General features: G+C 46.7%; 1 protein-coding gene across 4 annotated transcripts in view; it reads right to left on the bottom strand.

Annotated features, from left to right (window-relative positions):
- Window positions 1-21203, bottom strand: part of ASTN2 (astrotactin 2) — an 839436-nt gene that overhangs the window by 329572 nt on the left and 488661 nt on the right. For all 4 annotated transcript variants that reach the window (XM_074330924.2, XM_019731189.3, XM_074330925.2 and 1 more), the window contains one exon: window positions 19279-19429. In XM_074330924.2, coding sequence (XP_074187025.2) covers window positions 19279-19429 — 151 coding nt within the window. The remainder of the gene's footprint in view (window positions 1-19278; window positions 19430-21203) is intronic.

Raw genomic sequence — 21203 nt, 5'->3', positions numbered from 1 at the left:
TGCGATGCCAACAGTATTTACTACATGGTCCTTTTTCAAAAAAAGTTGCTCACCCCACCCCACGCCCGACTTCAGCCAGGAGAAGGCATTTTGAGTTTATTCTAAGTACAACCGGAAGGCACTGGAGGGTTGTTGGCAGAGGAGTAAAGTGATTTTATTTGCTACTTTAAAGAGATTACTGAAGTTGGTGAATTCAATTACCTGTAAGCACTGTCTCGGAGCTCATAAAAAGAGCCTTGGGAAGCAGGCTCTGTGGGACTAGCAGTGGGGATAAGAAAGGAGCAGGTCCCTCTGATAATACCCCACGCCTTGGAGGGCTTCTCTTTTGCCCCAAGATTTTACAGAAAGTAGGCGAGAGAGCTGAGGTCCAACCCAGGTCAGCTGGGCTCCAGAGATTCACCGTCCACATTCTGTTCCTCCTCAGACGAGGGCCCACAGGGAGACCCTGGGCCCAGATCCCTGAGCGTTAAGGCCTTGAAGATCGGAGTGAGGCGGGGCCCCTGGGCTTTCCCAGCTGTTTCTACCATAGGCTGGCCGTGCCCTGCTCCCACCAGCCTCCTACTCCTTCCCCTGTGCCTACGCTCCCTCCTTTCCAGCCCAACTTTTCATCAGTACCAAGCCATTTGTTTCTGTTTGTAATTATGCATTTTAATGTTCATTAATTATGGAATGCAAATTGCTCCGAGTACAAAATTTGTAATGAGCTGCTCTGCCACCCCACCCCCAGGTCTAGAAGATGGGCCAGCTGTTCTTAGAAGAAAGAAAAACAACCAACTGACAAAATAGAATAATTCTTCCTGGGGCCTGACTGACTCATATAGTAAACAAGCCTGGGGGATTTCCTGATGGTACAGGAAGAAAAGCCCTGAACTCTGTCTGGCTCTGGGAGACCTTAATACGGCCATTCTCTGGCACCCTGGGCCTGAGAGGCAGGGTGGGGTGTTGGACACAGTGCCAGCCTGGGACCCAGTCTCTTACTGGTTGTCACCTTCAGCTAGTCACGTGGCTTCTCTGAACCTGTTTCTCCATCTGGAAAACTGTGGTAATTACAAAACTATCCTCAAAGTGGGTGTGGCAGGCCAATGGATGGTGAGGATAGGAAGTCAGATCCTAGCAAACCCTCAGTCGATGCACCTGAGTGGCTCTCCAGAGAGCTGAGTTCCAGTTCCGCCTGGCCTCATTGTTAACGGGTTGGGTGCCTTCAGGCAGGCACACCCCAATCTCTGAGTTTGTTTCCCCTACTATAAAATGAGGGACCTGCACAACAGGACATTGGAGAAGTCTTTTAGCTCTGAGCTGCTGGGTATTTGTCAGAGCAACTATGAATTGTGAAAAGGGGAGAAGTAGCTCTAACGTCTTTCAGAAGGTGGAGAATTTCCTTTGACTTGAATGTGCATGCTCTAACAAATCACAAGGATGCCTGTAACCCTGACAGCCTGTGGGCAAAGCCGGGCTTCCTCCAAGAGCTCAGCAATCATTTGCTGGCTGTCTCATCACCAGTGCAGGTGGAATGACCGCACTACTTCCGAAGAACAATACTGCCTCCTAAAATCATGGTTGAGATGAACTGAGATGATGCAACAACAGTGATATGATCCATGAATGAAAGACCCAGGCACACTGTAAGCCACACGGGATCCCACAAGGAGGGAAGTCTGCCTACTTCCTTCCTGTGTTCTCTTGCTTCTCTGAGCCTCACTTTCCACATCTCTACACTGGAGAGTGGAAGCCCTACCTTCCCGGCCACCAGGTTGCCAACCTGCCACATCCCTGCCACAATGGCAGGTGCTCACAAATGACTAACTGCACTTGCGGATACCTTGCTACATTCCCCCAAATAGGAAATACATTCAGGAGCATAGGGAGGGGCCCCCATACATGCTGAGGGTCACAGGAATACTGCCACAGCCAGCTTTTGGTCTGTGCCCAACAATGCTGCGTTAGGACTAGTATCACCCTGCTCACTTTGCAGATGAAGCAACTAAAGCCCAGAGAGGCCAAGTGACTTGCCTGAGGTCACACAGCAAGGGAGAGGCACACTGCACCCGCTGTTAAATGTTCCCTGATTGCAAATGAAGTATTGTTTCCCTCGATCCGCATGAAGGTGCCCTGTCTGTGATGCCACAAGTGGTTCAGATTGGCTAGGGCTACACAGGATTCTGAAAACCTTGTGGGAAGGTGACTATGATGGGTAATGTGGGGACTCAGAGAGGTGGCTGGCAGTATATTCTTGGATATACAGGTCAGACATAGCATCCTGGGAAGAAAAAGGAAAGGAAGCAAGGAAGGGAATGAAATGGATATTTCTTGAGTACCTACCATGTGCTGGGCATTTCCCCATATGCCATCTCTGAAGCCCCACAACGAAACTCAGAGGCTCCTCTCAGATACACTCATTTTGTAGGCAAGGTTACTGAAGATCACACAAGCTCAGTGAGAGCTTCTGAGTCCTTCGGTAGGAACCATCCCTTTAATTAGAGACTGAGTAGGCCTGGCTCTCCTTGTCCCAGGAGGCCTGGTGTACGGCTTCGACGGGGTGAGGAGGGAAGGCCCTGCCAGTCCCCAGTCCCCCGCCCCGCTCTCTCCTCAGCCTCAATCTGTCAACAAGGCCACCTCGCCTGTCTGTTACTGCCGACATTGATTTAGACAACGGACCAGTCAAGGGCCCATTATTACTAGGAGTTTTAATCAACTCATGCCAATTCAGCTGCCGCTCAGTTTGCACTGGGCTGTGAGGCTGACATGGAGGGAAGGAGTAGACATGCAAAAAAAGGAGCACAGGGACTGACAGTCCTGGGTAATGGAGGACGGCAGCTGCAGGGACCACCAGGCGGCACTCAGAGCTCAGGTGGAGAAGGCAGAGCCTGTCCCCAGCCCCTGGGGGAGCTCCCCGGCACACAGCCCAAGCCACCCTGACTCAACTGTCCCTCCACTTCGGTCTGGAAATCACTCAGGCAAACACCCAGCAGCCCTGTTCTGTGCAGGGGCCAACCTCGGCACCTCTGTCCATGCTCTACCCAGAGCCAGACCTGCCCTCCTCTTCCAAAAGATTCCCATATATCCTATAAGTTATAACTCAAACAGCCCCCTCTGCGGAGCCTTTCTTGGCATCTAGAAGCAGAGGGATGCTGAGGAGACAGCAGGAATGAAGTCTAAACCAGACACTGCGGCTTCTTAGCTTTGTGACATTGGACAAGTCACCACACCCTTCTGATCTTGGTTTCCCCATTTTAACAGGGACTTGAAAATAAGTAACTGCCTCCTGGGCTTGCTGGGAACAGTCAGTGCCATCATGCACAGGGCGAAGAGTCCTTGTGTGGAAGTACCTACTTCTGTTTGATGCCCAGAGTCTGCAAGAATCATTTTTCCTTTCCTCCCTTGTTAATGACTCTTCTAGCACAAACTTCGCTCTGCTAGTCGGGATGGTTTCTGGTTCATAGTCTGTCTTCCCAGATTCTTCTCTTCAGCGCCATCCCAGTGCCCAGCACAACAGAGGGAAACACCTGGTGTGGCTCTTGGGGTCAGGCAGGCCTGGGCTTGAATGTGACCTGGCTTTGTCACTCACTAGCTGTGTTAATGCTAGCCAGTCACTTCATTAACCCCCGAGCCTTAATTGTCTCAATGTCAAACGAGCCTAAGCAGCTCAGTAGATCTGCTATGGGAAAACAAACAAACAACACCTTGGATATCTGACAATATTCCTAGCATCATGCCTGGTACATGGTAAACTGTCCTTTGTTATAAAAGTTTAGTTATTGCGATTATTACCACTCAATATTTGGTGCATATTTTTGGAATGTAATAAAATGTCTGCATCACTTAGTTCTGGCTTGAGTTACAGTGAAATACCAACAAGCCATTATCCCCACATGCCAGCCATCTGTGCAGCATTCAACAAGCACTTACTGAAGATACGAGAAAGGAAATGCAAATGCTCTGAGTACCTACTGTGGGTCAGACACTAAACGAGTCATCTGCCTGATTTACTACGGAAGGCCCACAATTCTATGAGCTTGCTGTTTTTATTAGCCTCATTTTGCAGAAGAGGAAACAGGCTTCGAGGCCAGAAGTGCCTTTCTCATGTCACCCAGCTTTCGAGACATCTCTGATTCCAAACCTATGTTCTCTCCACCCTACCATCCTCCTCCTTCCCTATGAAGAGACAAAGACGTAGAAGATGTGGCGGTCTCTGACTTCCAGGAGAATCTAGACCAACTGGAGAAATTGGGTAAACCGGAGAGGGAAGTAAGTCATGGCTCAAGACGGCTTATGCTCAAGAAAAGTGCTGAAATGCATGGCTGGGTTTTCTCACACACATGTTGATCATGACCAGCTATTAGAATAGGGAAGGTGCCAAAAAAATGTGTACACATTTTAAGAAAGGAAAACTGTATTAAAATTGTAATACGCAATATACACCGACAACAAAAGATGAATGCAAGTCACGTTTGACTTCTGCAATTACAAGAGGTGCTCAAAGTGGTTACCATCAGCGTCCAGACACTTCTGATGATGGCGAACTACTGCTTGAGCAATGCTGACCAAAGTGTCCACTTGTATACATTTTTTGGCACCCCCGGTATATGGTCACTTCTCTTTCCCATTAGAGGACTCCTGGGCACTAAGAGACACAGACTGCAATCCCTGCTTTGGGCATGTCCCTTTTCTAGCCCTCCATCTTCTCATCTGTTCAATGAGAAGGGTGACAGCTGGTCTCCAAGGGCCTTAAGGCTTGCACATCCTATGGTCCTCTGCAAGAGGCTGATAGAAATTCCAAGGGAGGTCAGGTGGTAGGTTCTGGTAGTGAGTGGCACCTGAGCTGGGGGACCATTCAGAGGGGTTGCGTTAGGGCGAGCGGCCTGAGAATATTGCTTGTAGCTCGCTCTCAGAGCCTCTTCAGATGGCTGGCCATCCTGGTGGGAGGCGGCAAGCCTTTTGCAAATCTGTCTGGTGCTCCCCAGGGCCTTGCGTGGAGCGGGTCTTCAGTCCAGCAATCGCCTTTTCATACTGTCCTCCAGGTCACCAAGTTTCTGAAGCCTTAGCCCTATCGGGATGGATTTTTCCTGCAGGCCCCCGCTAAGAGCTCCATCCCCCTCCTCCTCCCATACCTTATTATCAGAGATGTCTCCTGTAGGCAGCATAGTTAGAGGCCTCCCTGTCAAAACAATGTTGAGCAATCACAGCTGCAAGGGATGGACCTCCCTGGCACCCCAGCCAGATTTCCCCCCCAACCCAGAGGCCTGACCCTATAAAACAAAGCACCCGACCCCAGGAAGTGCTCAGTCTTTGGGAACAATCCCGCTGAGCCCGCTGCCATAACAAAGGTGTGTTCTCCCTGATCTCTGCGTGCCGCTTGAGTCTCTCGGTCCTCGTCATTTTCCGCAACAGCCCCAGCCCTCAAGGAGCATCTACACATTCCAAAGGGCGTGGGCAAGGGAAGAAAACAGGAGTATGCACGTTCTTACAGTTCTTGAGGTTTTTCAGTATGTCACAAATAAGCACTGAGGGCTGAGAGACGTGAGGCCAGGGAACACTTTCCCAAGCAAATCCGCCAGGGGTCCTGCAGGATGGCTATTCAATGACTATCAGGTGATGATAAGAAATAGCCTTCGTAGCTCATAAATAACAAGAATAGCTGACACTTACGGGTGCTTAGCGTGTGCCAGGCACTGTTCTAAATGTGTTATGAATATTAACTCGTAATATTAAACACAGCCTGATGGCATAGGAACCAGTCTTCTCTTGATGTGGACTGTTCCACACCTGCTGGGTTTCACTGGCTGGTTTCTCATCCCCATCCTTTGTAACTAAAACTCAATTTGCAGCTGGAGGCCGCGTCCTCACGCTGCACCTTCTCATTGATCCCCTGGACTCTGCATGGGAATTGATTTCATAAGCTGGTTGGCTTCGAAAAGCATGGAACAGCTACCGCGGAACATATGCTTCTGTGGGTATATATTTATTCAGCGTATGCTGAGTGTAATTTGGGGCGCTTTGCATATTTTATTTTTTGTCACAGAGAGCAATTTAAGAGAAAGAAAAAGAAGAAGGAAAAAAGTCTACCCCTGAATGGCGACAGATGCCATATACACTGGACCCTGAGGTTCCCCAAGTCCACTGTTTTGGGAATAGAGGTAGGCAGAGGGAACTCACAAGCACCGCCTCTGACATTCTCACGTCCCTGCCCCCCACAGCAAAGCACTAACCATCCAGCCCCAAGTCAGCGAGCTTTGAGTCTTTATTTTCAAGACCTTCCTATCAGCCTGTCTGACACTGTCCTCTAACTGCTATGTACTGAGTCCGAATACCAGACAGATGCTGGGATATGTGCACCCATCCCACTGGACTCTCCAGGCAACCCTGTGTGCACAGGACATTGGCACGTCATTGTGCAGTGTCATGCAATGAGTACAACAGGGACCTGTGCTCCAGGAAGCCATCCGTCCCTGCCCCCCGCCCCTCCCCGCTCTCAACATTTCATTAAAATTACTGGAGTCCCTCAGATTTGGATTCTGATCCGATGCTGAGTGACACTGGCCGCACCGCTTGCCTTCGCACTCACAGAACGGGGATGGCGATACCATTTGGTTTGGGTGCTGTACAGATTCCAAGATCCAAAGTTACACTTAACAGCAGTTCAAGAGACATTTGTTCTCTTTCTCTCGCTATCCCCACCCCCTGCCTAAAAGGTTTTCCTCTCACCCAGAATGAACTCAGGATGTAACATTTTAAAATATGTCTAAGAAAAAGACTGCAAGGTTTGGACCAGCTGGGGAAAAAAAAAAAAGCACACTCGTTTGGGCGCCAAAGATTCAAAGGATGGGAAGCAGTGGCTTAGGCTGGAATCTACACCAGAGGGAAGCAATAGGACTGAGAAAGTTCCTCCTGTGCGTCTGCTGAGAGGAGGCAGCCACGTGTGACTCACGGCGAAGCAGGCTTTTTGGCTCCGTAAATGGACCGTGAGCTTTCTACTGGCCAGGACCCAGTGCATGGCTGTAACTCTGGAGCTTTCCAGAGCGTCCAGCATGTAGTAGCTACTTAGGGTTATATTCTTAACACAGCTAAAAATTGGAAAAATGAAATAAAATAAAAATGTGAACCAGCAGATACACAATTTTTGCTTCCACCAATACAGATTAGTTTTCCTAGCTTAGTGAGATGTACAGAGAACCCACCATCAACAACAGCAACAAAAAAGTTCCATGTGTACATAAGTGCGACAACTATAAAGAAAAGAGAGGGGACATGATTAACATAAAAGTCAGGGTTGTGGCTACTTCTATAGGGGAAGGAGGAGCGAAACAGGAAACTGAGGCACTGTGGGTGTGTTGGGGGAAGGGCTTCTGAAATGCAGGCGATATTCTGATTCTTGACTTGGGTGATCGTTAGATGGGCGTTGCTCAATTACTACTGACGAAACCGTATGCAATGTTTCACAGTTTTCTATATTGCTGAATATGGATTATGTAGAAAACCTACTAAAAGGAAATATCAAAACGTCAGTGGTAGTTATTGGAGGTAGTATAACTATGGGTGATGTTTTCCTTCATTCTTCTCTCTCTATTCTAAACATTTTTCTATGTACATATTATGATTTTCTAATGGAAACAAATCAGCGTTTAGTTCAAATCCCTCATTATCTAAACAAGGCAACAACAAAATCTTGGTGGTTGGTTACAATACTCCTGCTTGAAATTCCACCATGTGAGAAGCCTGTATCCCTAAGGTTTTGCATGAAAGAACAACTCTCTAGGGAAAGAAATAGGGTGTGTGAGTCCTACTGGCTGAGCTTCAGAGTCTTCCCTTGAGGAACTCAAGCACAGCTTTGATTTATGGACGGTTGAGGGGAAGAAAGGAGCCCCAGAAACAATCAAGTTTGACTCTCTGAGCTCATAGAAAACATAAGGGGCTTAGCTAAGGATGCACAAATAGGCAGCAAGTGTTGAAAACTGAGTCATTTTATTACCTAGGTCTGTTTCATCCTCCTGACAATGGGCTCCTGAAATCATGGATGGTGAGGAAAATTCTTCAAGCTCAATGAAAGCCAGAACAGGAGCTCATGTTTCCGGAATCACCAAGCTCCTCCCTATCTGACAGGAACTGGCCTGGGAAGGGAGGTTATAGAACTGGGTCCAGCTGGTACCCAGATATACGCACTGGGCTCAGCCAACACCATCACAAGGTGCAGGGATCATTCCCAGTTTATGGACTAGATAACAGAGGCTCAGAGACATCAAGAACTTTGCCCAAAGACACACAGCTTCCCAGTGACAGGGATGGGATTTGAAGCCAACTCTGTATCACAGCCAAGTCTGCTCTTTCCACTAGAGCACAATTCTAATGATCTAGCCATCCTCCCTAGGGAAATATATACCTCTGTCCAGGTACTATTTTCTTAGTGAGGAGAAAGCCTACCAAGTATTTTATGAAACCTTTTTATTGTTTGCTACCTCAAGCCTAAAGTTTCCAAGATTGTGGCTGCTGGCGGGAGCCCATTTATTCTTTTTTTCATGCCCCCACCTGTTTCCCACCCCCGGCAACTTCTATGGTCTCCGAGAATATCTGGGCTGATGGGTGAAGATTATTAAGGCAGCGACCATGAGAAGCTGGACAATACAAGGAAGAGAATAACTTTTCAAATTGATCATGATGGTTTATATCACTTGTCATCCATGTATCACCAAGACCCACGACAAAAGATAAAAGAAGGACGTTACACTGTGTGGAAAAGAGAGTCCTCGGTGGGAATTCAGGACCTGGGCTCAAGCCAAGCTCTTACACTTTTGGACTCAATTTGCTCATCTTTATTTTTTACATATTGTTAAGACGAAGTTAGGGAGCCAGTTGTTTTAAAAAGAAAAACAGGGAAATGTTCTTTGAAAATCATGTATAAAGACATGGAGTTCTGACATAGAAAGTTGCCCCCCTCCAAAACACAACTGCATGTTTTTTTATGTTTCCATTTGTCAACTTACACATATAAATTCTCATGTATATGTATTTGCACATGTAGAAGGAGAAAATGTATAGGAAGATAGATACATAGACCAAAGTGTGGCAGAGTTCTCTCTAATGTGAGTGACTAGGAGAGAAAGAGGACCTTGGTGGCAGTGGTGAGCTTTCTGTATACATTTCAGCAGTGTTTGAATTTGTCTCATTTTATTTTACAACGGGCATGAGCCACTGAACAGTGGGGGGGGGGACTAAGGAAAAAAAAAGACTGAAGACTAGACAGTGAAAATACAGTATAAAAGCAAAAATTCAATTCTAACCAAGATGAATACAATTATTCTAGGTTTTCATTTCAGAGCTAAGAAAAAGTGTCTAATTGGCAGCATCCCAACAGCTGGGGGTTTTTTCCTCACGGGCACTCAACACATCATTAAGAACTTTGCAGTCACTGCCTCTACCCTCTGGCATCACCAAGGGGATGACAGCCCCACAGCCTCATGCGTTCTTCTCTGCGCGATGGCTCTGCGTCTGGCCCCTTTCCCACATGCATCTTGCACACGTTACCAGGCTCTACTCCCTACAGCACTACTTTTCTCAGTCCTCTGCCCGACGACGACGACCCATTTGGCCAAACACCCCCGGCTGCCCTTGCACTGCACCCTGAAAGAACACCAGCACCCCGAAATGGGGATAGTCTGGGAAACCAGAAGCAGTGTTGCTCTTTTTAACAAAAGTTCTATCCCATGTTTTTCCCAAATTTTTGGAACACAGGCAATTTGAAAACTGTCCTTACCGACTCCTGGAAATCTATTCTAAAGAAATAACTCAAAGCACAGAAGGAGCTTTGTGTCCGAAGATGCTCAGGGCCACTTTGTGTAGAATAGACTAAAGCTGGAAACACTCAAACTGCCCATCAGTCAGACGAAGTGAACAATGGTATATTCCCCTCTGTGGAATGTTAGGCAACCCCTGCCGATGATGCTGACGGAGAATATGCCCTGGTTAAGGGTGAGGGTTCTGGCTTCAGGCTGTTTGGCTCACATTCCCTACTCTAGAAGGTAGGAGCTGTGTGAAAGCTGAGTGAGCTACTTAAGTTCTCTCTTCCTCAGTTTTCCCATCTGTAAGACAACAGACCCATCTCACAGGCTTTGGAGCGTAAGGAGCACTCAGGCAATTTTAGCTCTTGTTGCTACCACCACCATCAGCGGGATCCCTGCGTGAAATATCAGATGGTAACAATAGCTACCATGTTTCACGCTTACTTAGGCCAGGTGCTGGCCCATCATGGATGCATTATCTCAGTTAGTCCTATCAGCAGCTTTGCGAGGAATTATTACCCCCATTTTACTCAATAGGAACCTGAGACTCAGAGGCCTTCAGGGATTTGTCCCAAGGCCACCCAGCTAGTGAATGACAAAGGAGTTTTTGGCCTGGGTTTCTCTGATGCCCAAAGACAATGCTTTTAAATAGTACACTGACGCCTGGAGGTGGAGGTGATGGTGGGAGAAAACACAGTCTCTCAGAGGGACAACTTTCCAAAGCTGAAAAGGTGATTGAGGCAGGGGCATGAAACAAAATGTAAATGTCACTCCAGAGATGCTTACAAAAGGGAGATTCCCCCCCCCCCTATATCTATTTTTTGCACCAACCAATGAGTTAGCACCGTCCTGCTTTTTCTGCCCCTAGGCCCTCCCAATATTAGAACCCCTGCCCTTTGAGAATGCATATTCATGAAGTCATAGATTTCAGGAATTGAAAGGGACTTTAGCAATTCATTGGTCCCTCCCACATTGGTTCCAAACTTCTCCAGGTTCCAGGGTACACAGTATACAAATGACAGACACCCTCCCTGAAGAGATGTATTCTGAGCCAGCAGCCAACAGGTGGTAGGACCAGGACTACAGCTCCTTTCCTCGAGGCCATTCTTCCAGGAATCAAACCATAAAACTTTTCACTTTGGAAGGGTGGGGGCTGCTCCCCAGCTTGAACAGATAATGGCTTCCACACAATAAACCAGCTTACTAGAAATACCATTAGTAAATCTGGGACCAAAAGAAATAAAATGAGGGGGAAAAATAAAGAAGGCTTCAAATGTCACAGGAAGAATGAATATGTCATGTCATAAAAGGGCGCCTAGACTTTATAAGAATGCCACACATTATAATCTTGGAAACCCCCTACCTCTCCCTTCGCCCCCCACCTGGAAGGCAGGAAGGCTCTATTAGAAGTTCACAAAGGAAGGATGCAAATACAGAGCTCCCAATGGAGGGTTAACTCCCTTCCTCTTCACTCCGCAAAGCCCGACCCTTATGTGCAGCTACTGAGTCAACGGGGACAGCTCCAATTTCCTTCTTTTCCTGCCATTCCCCACTCCCTTTTCCAATATTCATTCTCTTTTATCTTCCTCCAGATTCTTGGATTCAGAGGAGGAAGAAGGAATCCTGGACCTTGAAGGAGACTGGACCCCACCTTTATGCTCCCAGACACTGGGGACCTTCATTTAATCCCTAGAGAACTATTCTTATCCTCAGGAAATTGCCATCTGATGAATTAGGAGAATGGGCTTTGGAATCAGACAGATGGCTTTGAATACCTGCCCTGCCTTTACCTGGCTGGTTGGACTTGGGCAAGTTTCTTATGGTTTTTTAATGTGTTTCCTCATTGACAAACTAGCAGCAATAACAGTGTCTGTCTCATAAAGTAGCTGTGAGGATTCAATGCAGCGCTGCCTTTCAAGCATTTATCCCAGGGTCTGGCACATAAGTAGCATTGCAAACTCTATGTATCTCCATCAGTAATACAAGTACTGGTACTATTGATAGCTTTAATTTGCTTATCAATAGCGTCAACTAATGCTATCAATGATAACATCAGTACTAGTCTTATTGATGGAGGTACATCTAGAGAATTCTCTGTCTGTGGACCTGTTTGATCAAGAGGGCATTTTGATGAGGATACCACGTAGACGTTCCACCCTTTAAATATTGTTTCCCAGCCCAAGAGTTTCTGAGTTTCCCTAAAAACGTTTTGCCTCCCAATGTTGCCTATTTCTAAAGGTGTTTTTAGAAGAACAATGGAGCCAGCATCATGCCTCCTATTTTGGACTCTGGCAAAATGTGGTTATACTGTGAATCCATCACACCTCCTGTTGCTGACCTGCTAGGACGGACTAAGCCCCCAGGGTCAGTTTCTGGGGAGGAAGAACCATTTCCCAGGGGCCAGACACACACGAGGCTTAGCCCTGCTCCACCCCTCCAGGAGGGTGGGACGCCGGGCCAACAGGTTGCACTTTCCCCATCAACTGTGCCTGGACTGTGCTCCAAAGCAATTTCCCTGGCCCTGCTGACTCTCCTTGCATGTCTTCCCCATCCCTCTTGAGTTTTGTTTCCTTTAAATACAGTCCAATTGAGTCATTAAAGGGGGAGGGTAAAAATGAGCAACGAAGAGAAGCAGCCTCTCTGTACTTAGCTGAACCACATTGCAGTTTTTGCCGCCTGCTGAGTTGGTGCCAAGAGGTGCCTGACCTACAATAAATGAAAATTCATCTTGACTTTTTTAAAGGCACAATTTGCTGTTTTTGTTGTCTTTCAGCATCTCAGGGCAATCGGGGCTCCTATGGTCCTTCCTAATATCTGGGAGGCCAGATGGCATTTTAGGCCAAATGGATAAAGTGAAAAGAGGGAGAAGAGGAGGTGAGAATGTGGCTGGGTGATTTGTAGGTGGTGGAGCAGAGTGGGATGGGTCTGGAATCCCGAGGCAGGGCTGGAAGTGACACTAGACTCACCTCCCAAAAGGTAACATCACTCCCTGGGATCCACAGAACATGCAAACCCGGGTCCCTCCTTCCATCCTAATTTTCTTATGCTTCTTCACATTTTCTCGTTGTCTACCAGACAGTTTCATTTTTCTCCCATGTAAAGTGGAGATAGTCATAAAACCTAGCTCAGAGAATGACTGTGAGAATTAAATTGGTTAAAATAGGCAATGCACTTAGAATCATGCCTGGCACAGTCCCCGTACAGATGATTGCTCTTACATTACTGGCTTTTTCCTCTTCCGTAAAATGGATATAATGATACCCACCTAGGAGTATAGACAGTTACAAGCATTTACTGCTATGAATGTAAGTGAACCGGCGCACAGTAGGTACTTAGTGAGCGTCAGCTCTTTCCTATCACCTCCTCCCTTCCCCCCAGTATTCACATCAGCCCCGTTAGATATTCTTGTGCAGAAATACAACGTGATTTGTTCAAGATCACAACTGCAGCCCTGCTAAGTGCATCTTATCGTATGAACTAGCTTATAAAACTAGGTAGGACTCTTGTTTTTGTATTTCCTGTTCCATTCATAGTGCTGGATACAGGAGGGTTGCTAAATAAATCTTTGGACTGCTACAGGGGCAAAGCTGATGCTATAAGGCCGTAACCGGAGGAAGGTGAAACTGGGAAGAAGGAGTCTTGGGATCAAATCTTGATTCTACCACTGCTTCCTTATATGAACTTGAGTGATTCCTGTATCTTTCTAGGCCATTATTTTTCTGTCGAGATAATGGCGGAGGTGCTGCCCTGGTTAGATCTCCAGGTTTCCTTCCTGCTGTGGCAGCCCTGGTCTGTGGGTTCATGCTGTAGGTAAGTGGGTACATTAAAGATGGCCGCACATTCTTGGTTCCTGCTCTTACCGACAGGAAAAGTCCAGTTCCCTCCTCTTGAATTTGAGTCGGCCTTAAGGACCTGTTTGACCAATAGATTGTGGTAGAAATGATGTTCCGGGACTTTTGAGGCTAGGTGCTAAGAAGCCTTGCAGCTTCTGCCTCGGTTTTTGGGACACTTGATCTTGGGATGTTTCCTTTGCAGATCCAGCCTCCAGGGTGTGAGATGCCCAAGCCAAATGGAGAGCCGCCGGGCACGTGCTCTTGTCGCCAGCCCAGCTGCAGTCCAAGCGAGGCAGGAGCAACTGCGGGCCCTTCCACCCCCAGCACCAGCCAGGTAAGTGACAGGGCTCTTTTGGAAGCAAATCCTCCGCCTCCAGACATCAACCTGTCCTGGATCAGAGGCAGATTGCTCAGGTGAGCCCTTCCTATATTCCTGACTCACAAAATTAGCAAAACCCCTGACTTTTGGCATGTAATAACAGATAATTAGAACAATGCAGGTGAACTATGAATTGACATTTCACAAGGGACTGAGAAGGACAGAATTCAGTCCCTTGATTGTATGGGGGTTGGGTCCATCCAAGGACCCCTTCCTGAGCCGGGGGAAAAACCAGGATAACACAAAGGAACAGCTTGAGCGAAATGCTTCAGGGGGCAACAGTGACTCGGAGAAGGTCTAAGTGTCCTCAAAACAATATCATGATTAAGTGCTTACACTTTTCTGTGGTTTTGTCCTCTATCTTGATTAAAATGTTGCAGTGTTTATACTGCCACACAGGATAAATGGAAACACAGCTTACTTTTCAAACGGCCTTGTTCACATAATTATGTTTGCCATATTTATACCATTTCAAATAGATAACAATGTTTTGCTCTTTAGCACGCTGAGAGGGAACACAAGTCTCCCTCCCTCTTTTGATGCTTCCTTCATTTTCACTTCCTTCTATCCCTGGTCAGGAGGTGAGTGTCTCCCTAGAAATAATTGAAAATCCAAGTAACAGGATAATTCTTTGTATACTATCTCCTGGATCACCCTTCCATTCCATATTGTTATTCACTCTGCATTAGTTTTCTATTGCTGTTGTAACAAATTACCACACAGTTGTGGTTTAAAACAACACGTTTATTAGTCTACATTTCTATAGGTTAAAAGTCTCACTGGATTAAAATCAAGATGTGGGCAGGGCTGCACTCCTCTTCTGGAGGTGCCAGAGGGAAATCCGTTTCCTCGGCTTTTCCAACTTCTAGAAACTTCCCTTAGCTTGTAACCCCCGTACCCACCTTCAAAGCTAGTTATGTTGCATCACTCTGAATTCCTCTGCAATCTCCCTCTCTCACATTTAAGGATTCTGTGATTACATTGGGCCCACTTGGTAATTCAGGATAATCTCTCTCTTTAAAATCAGTTTATTAGCAACCTTAATTCCATATGTTAATTTAATCCCCCCTTGGTCATATAAGGTGACAGAGTCACAGATTCCAGGCATCAGGACGTGGACAGCCTTGGGGGAGCCATTATTCTACCTGTCACACACCCTGTGACCCTCCCCAATTTGGACAACTGCATACCTGAGGACCACATTATCCCAGGACCATATTACCACAGCACCAGAAAATCAAGCTAATAAGTCTTTTATTTATTTATTTATTTTTGCAGGGGATGGTTCAGAAGTTATGATCTAATTAGAAAGTGAAATAATTAATAATAATAAGCGAAAGAACCTGTGCTCTATTAGAGAAATGGCCTCCCTCCCACCCACAAGGATCATTTGATCAAGGGAAGAGAGGAATGTTGGAAGTCAAACAAGATGATCTTGCAAATGCTGGTGGATGTCCTTAAAACAGATCCTGTGCTCTATTCCCACCAGACTAAGAAGAGCATAAGGGCTATAAAAATCAGGTGGGTGTGAGAAGCTAAAGGCAAAGGGGGTCTGTGCCTCACTTGCCAGATAGCGTCTGGTGGGTGGCAAGTGTGGTCAAGCGCTGGCCCCTGGCATGAAAGCAGTCACCTCTGCATGCCTTCGTGGCCTGTCTAGATCAAGAGGGCTTCAGCCAGCTCCCCTCAGATCCTCATGATTCACGTTGGTGGAGAACAGCTGTTGGACATTCTTCACGACCTCAGGAGGAAGAAAAAGCTATCTGATGGACAGAGCCAGCTGGACCCAAATGACCTTGTGATAGGGATGAAGAGCACACGGCCGCAGATGCCAGGATGGAGAGCATCCCTATAAATCATGTGAGAACAGAGAGGTCCCGGCATAGGCCAGAAATAAAAGGAGTGATGGACAAGGGCCAGATGAGGCAGCAGGTACTAGAATGGATAGGTGATGGTCCCACACAAATCATCCCCTTACCCCCATGCCTCAGGCATGCCTCAGCCCCCTTGAACTTAGACGGTCAGGAAGACGTGGGAGGCAAGAAACCTAAATTGACTAGAATTAAGTTTCCACTACCAATGAATGGAGCAGAACAGAAATAAAATCCTCTTAAATATTTAAGAAAATCAAATATGCTGTGCTTCTGAATTTTTGTGGCCTCACCACATAAACACATCAGTAATTGTGGTTTCACCATCTCACACATAAATAGTACTTTGAAAATCCCAAATCACACTTACAGTTACATTCTTTGATATATATTTTATTTTTTAGAAAACCTATGAGTTCAAGAGTTAAGAGCTTTCCTTTTGAAAGATTAATAAATTGAGGCTAATGAAGACAATGTGGATTTAAAAGCTCTCCAATAAGCAAGTCAGGGCTTAAAAGCCCAATTCACTCAGACCACCCTTCTTTCTAAGGTTCCTGGCTGCCGTCGCCTGTAGGCACCTCAGGAAAGCATCCCAAAGGCCTCTGGCACTACCATTGACATTGAAGACATGTTCCTGGGCCTCCATCCTGCCACCTTGTGGGGAAACCTTAGAAACTCAGTCAGCTTCCCACACTGGTGAGGGAACTTGCTTTCCAGGTTTGATGTGAAGATGAGTTATTGGATATAGACGTGCCTTGAGAACTCCAAAAGTGTTCTAAAATATGAGGTGGTATTATTATTATTATATTAGCCAGATGGAGTTTATGATAAAAAGTTTCTCTTGGCAGGCATGACAGAGAGCCTACAGAGAAATGAGAGGGATTTTACATTTCAGTGTAAACGCTGGTATTTACCTGTCTATGCTGACCTCATGGAAAAGAGCTTGCCATGCATCCATCGAGCCCTGAAGTTGCAGCTTTAACATGAGATCCTTAATCTAGAGGAAGGTCTCTGACAGCCATATCAGACTGTTGAATTTTCTCTTAACCTCCAGGGACCAAATGTTCTGTCTGTCTGTCTGTCTGTCTGTCTGTCTGTCTGTCTCTCTCTCTCTCTCTCTCTCTCTGCGTTTTCCCAGTTTACATTAATGAGAGGAAAAGGAGACAATTCCTGTGCACGAGGACACACACACACACACACACACACACACACACACACACACACACTCCTCTACATTCAGAGGTTTCATTCTTCTAGGACCTCTATCCTCAAGGAAAAGGAGCTTAATTAGTTCAGGAAAGAGAACTGAAAAAGGGAAAAGAGACAGACAACTTCATTCTTTCACAAATATCAGCCTCATGTTTCGGAGACAACACCAGTGATGTGGGACATCCTCTGGAGGTGTTTGCCCACGGCCTAGCTCTCGGACTTGGGCGACTCCTCTCCCTCACTGGGCCTCACTTTTCTGGTGTGCAAATGAGCAGCTGGACTGCAATCCCGTGAAGTAGATACCTGCTGATGCATACCGGCCTGGCATCCACCGCACCCCTTCCTGTTGCGAGAATCCCACCTGTCCTTCCCCCCAAATCACTACCATACATTTCAGGCTGCTACCACTTGCCCAAGCCTCAGGTATAATTGATTCTGGGATAAGTCCTGTCCTGCTCCCTGCCCACAGTGATGGGTACAGGGATTGGCAGGAGAACCAGGTTGGCCCAATAAGATGGAATCTTCACCTTGAGGAACTAGGAAAGACATGCTCTTGCTTTGCAGGACTCACTGAGTGGAGGGGGTGTAGGCCAGAGAACGGCATGGTGCTGAGGAAAGCAGAGCTGAGAGAAGAGGGATCCCAGTGACATTGTTTGAGCCCCTCAGTCCTATCGTCATTGGACTTCCATTTCAGCCAATATATTTCCTCTTTTTGCCTAAACTAGTTTGAATTGAGTTTCTGTCACTTTCAATCCTAAGAATTCTCATCAGTAAAATATCTAATTGCCCACCCACTTCTGAAGAGCTGTGGATCTTTGAGTCTAAAATACAGTTTCATTGCATTACCTCATTCTCCAGAAGCTTCTTCTTTGTACTGGTCTCCTGGCCATTGTCTATTTCCCAGCTGCCGTGTTAGCACCTTAAGAGCTGACAGCTTATTCTTCCCAGGAGCCTAGTCCAGAGCAGGAATTCCCATCCCTCCTTCCCTTCCACTCTTCTTTGCCCCTTACTTACTGAGATGGGTACTATTGGGGTGCTGAGCTGAATCAACTAATTCCATGGGTTCTCCCTCAGCTAACCGAGTGAGAGAAACTTGGAAAAAGCCATCCTGTGCTACAAATGATCACAGGTGACATGATCGATGTAGGTACAGAAAACAGCAATGATCCCTGGAAGACCACGGTCACTTCCCCACGTGGAGGATGGGAATGGCTTCATAAAGGAGATGAATCTGGAAAGAATTCTGCTTGTTTGCTACAGGGGCTGGGGGAGCAATTCACTTTAGGTAAAAGAACAGCATGAGCAAAGGAGCAAACGCTCCGAGGCATCAAACAGCAAGCACGTTCAGAGAACTCCCTCTGTTTAGCTCCACGTGGCTCTAGTGTAACATGAGCTAGTCTTATGGAGAGGTTGGAAAGGCGCCAAATCAAGCAGGGCACTGAATGCCAGGCTAAAGAGTTTCGCCTGTAGGGCAATGGTTCCCAAGTCTGCTTCCAAGACATGCCCCCACCTCCCCCACATGTAAACATACTCAGATTCCTGGAACCTAATGCCCCCTATAGAAACAACATTCGTGGTGTGGACTCCTGGATCCTGCATTTTAAACAAGTGCCCTAGGTCATTCCTATAAAACAAATCACCCAGTGTGACACCCTCTTCTACAGAAAACAAAGACCCTCTCATGTGTTCTTCTGTGTCCTCATCCCACATTAGATACTAGAGCACCCTGCAAACAAGTTTGCCATCTTCCCTCCACACATCCCACTCTTTTCCTAATGTAAACGACCTATCTTTTGAAACCAGTTCCAACCACACCCACTTCCTCAGGAAGCCATAGGTCTCTGCCGGAACTGCTTCTTCTGGATGTGGCATTGACATGTGTCCCCGTTGTGTTATTAGAGCTAAGACATGCCATGCCGTGCCCCATTCCCAAATGAGCGGCAAGCTTCCTGAAGCCAGGGACGCTTCAGGACCTATTGTATATTGGGGACTAATGTTCTAATATCTTCTTTCATTCTTTCAATGATTTTACAAACTAGATTTAATTGCCCACTTTACAGATGAGGAAACCATGGCAGCCTGGTATGCGAAGGTGACAGAGGGAGGAGTGACGAGTCGTGTATCCTCCCTGATCAGTTACCCCTCACAGGGAGAGGCCTCCAGCCAGTAGCCTGGGCACCTTGGGCCAGCACCATGTTCATAAGTCAACGGGTACTTACCACACATCCCGAGGAGTCCACCTGTCGATCGGACACGCACTTGAAGTTGCGAGTGCAGCCCCCATTGTTCCGAGAGCAGTCACGAACTGGCCCAAAGGAGGAGAGTAGGTCGTTGATGGTTTCAAAGTATGTCGACAGCATTGCTTCTTCCCTTGGGGAAAAAGGGGATGGTTAGACCCCAGAGACATCTGCATCATTAAATTAAAAAAAAATAATAAATGTGCATTCATTACATTTGAGGTCATCATTTATTATATTTAGAATCAAGAAAATGACACAAAAACATATTTAAGAAGAAAATAACAACAAAAAGAAAATAATCCAATAGGTTTATCATCATATGGCACGATATTTGTCTAGTTGTGATGAATAAGACTGTACTTGGAACTTTGTACTCTTTGTTTCATTAATCTTCATAATTTTGGAAGGTAGGCATCAGGTTTCCATTTTACCAATAAGGGAACCATGGCTCAGAAAGGTGCAGTGTCTTGCTGAAGGCTACCCAGCTTGGAATGCGACAGAACAGAAGTTGGTGCCAAGCTCCATCTAAAAAAAGAAAGCTCTTTCCACTCCCCAACTCTTGACTTGTGTTATGTATGTTTCTACAGATTCCAGACCTTCCTTCCCATTGCGCCTCCTCAAAACGGGCACATTCCTATTATTCTGATGTTGTGGCTACACATTGAAACTATGAACCGGGTGGAACTTACCCCAAATTATACAGCGTATAAAGAGCCACGACACAAACACAGGACTGCCCGATCCTAGTGTCCTAAATATTGTATACAAGTCACACCACCAGAGCTGGTAACGACAGCTGTTGGGAAGGTCATGATATTCTAGGCAAATGAGTGATTCCTCCCAAATGAGGTTCCCAAGAGATAAAACTGGACTAGATATCCTAATTAACAGATCTTCCAAAATTCTATTAGGTGAGAGATACAGATGGAAAGTTTCTGGATGCTGTTTTCTGGAGAAAGGTTCATAAAAGGAACATGCTGGCACTGGAGCATCTAAAATGCCTACAGTTAGAGGAGATATTGCAGGGGCACCACAGGCAGTGAGAAGAGGCACCGTATTCTTCTGTGATATGGGACTCGTGGAATCCAGAATCGTGAAAGAGGGGCGCGGCCTACATATGAACACGTCGCAAGCAGAGGCCAACGAGCACTACTGGTGATGTATCTGGACCACCCTTCATCTGTCTCATTCTTTCCCTCCCCAGGCTCCAGTTTTAGTCTCCCAGCTTATTTCTTGTCTCTAGTATCATGGCCTTCTGTCCCATCTTTCATGCTGACTTGCCAGTGAACTTGTTAAATTTCAGCTCTAATTAGATGTCCCACTGATCAATAGCTTGCCATTACTTATAGAAGACAATCTAAATTACTTTCCTTGGCTTTCAAGGTCCTTTGTAATCTGGTCCCTGCTGACCTGTCCAGCTACCTTTACCTTCTCCTCACATTCTCTGTCTGCTACCCACAGGCCTCTTCTCATTCTCTAAACTCACAATCTTTGGCCAGGTTCCCTGAAAACAGACTTTGAAACAGAGGGTTGCACATAGGCAGGTTGTCAAGAAGCCCCCTTCGGATACACTGGAGGAAGTGAGCAAGGCAGGATGGGGCAAGGGAGAGTCTGACCTACAGTGTGGCTGATGTCAGGTAGAGCTGAAGTGTCAGCTGGTCCTGAGGGGAGCTCTGGGCCAGTGGGGATGGTCCTTTAGAGAAGTCCCTCCTGGAGGCAAGGGATCCGGGCCTTTGCATTACCAAGTCAGCTAGTCATTGGCCAAGGGCTGCCATCTGGAAGGGGGTATCCTCAGGTGAGGCCATTCCCTGTCACTGAAGGCAATGTCCAGTAAGGGACACAGCTGTGGGCCATCAGCTATGCTCTCGGGGATAGGTGGCTCCGCTCTCAAGAGGGGATCTGGC

Source organism: Rhinolophus sinicus, chromosome 16 (genome assembly GCF_057876585.1).
Source record: "Rhinolophus sinicus isolate RSI-liver-muscle chromosome 16, RSI-T2T, whole genome shotgun sequence".
NCBI lineage: Eukaryota > Metazoa > Chordata > Mammalia > Chiroptera > Rhinolophidae > Rhinolophus > Rhinolophus sinicus.
This window is presented reverse-complemented; position numbering and strand designations above follow the sequence as displayed.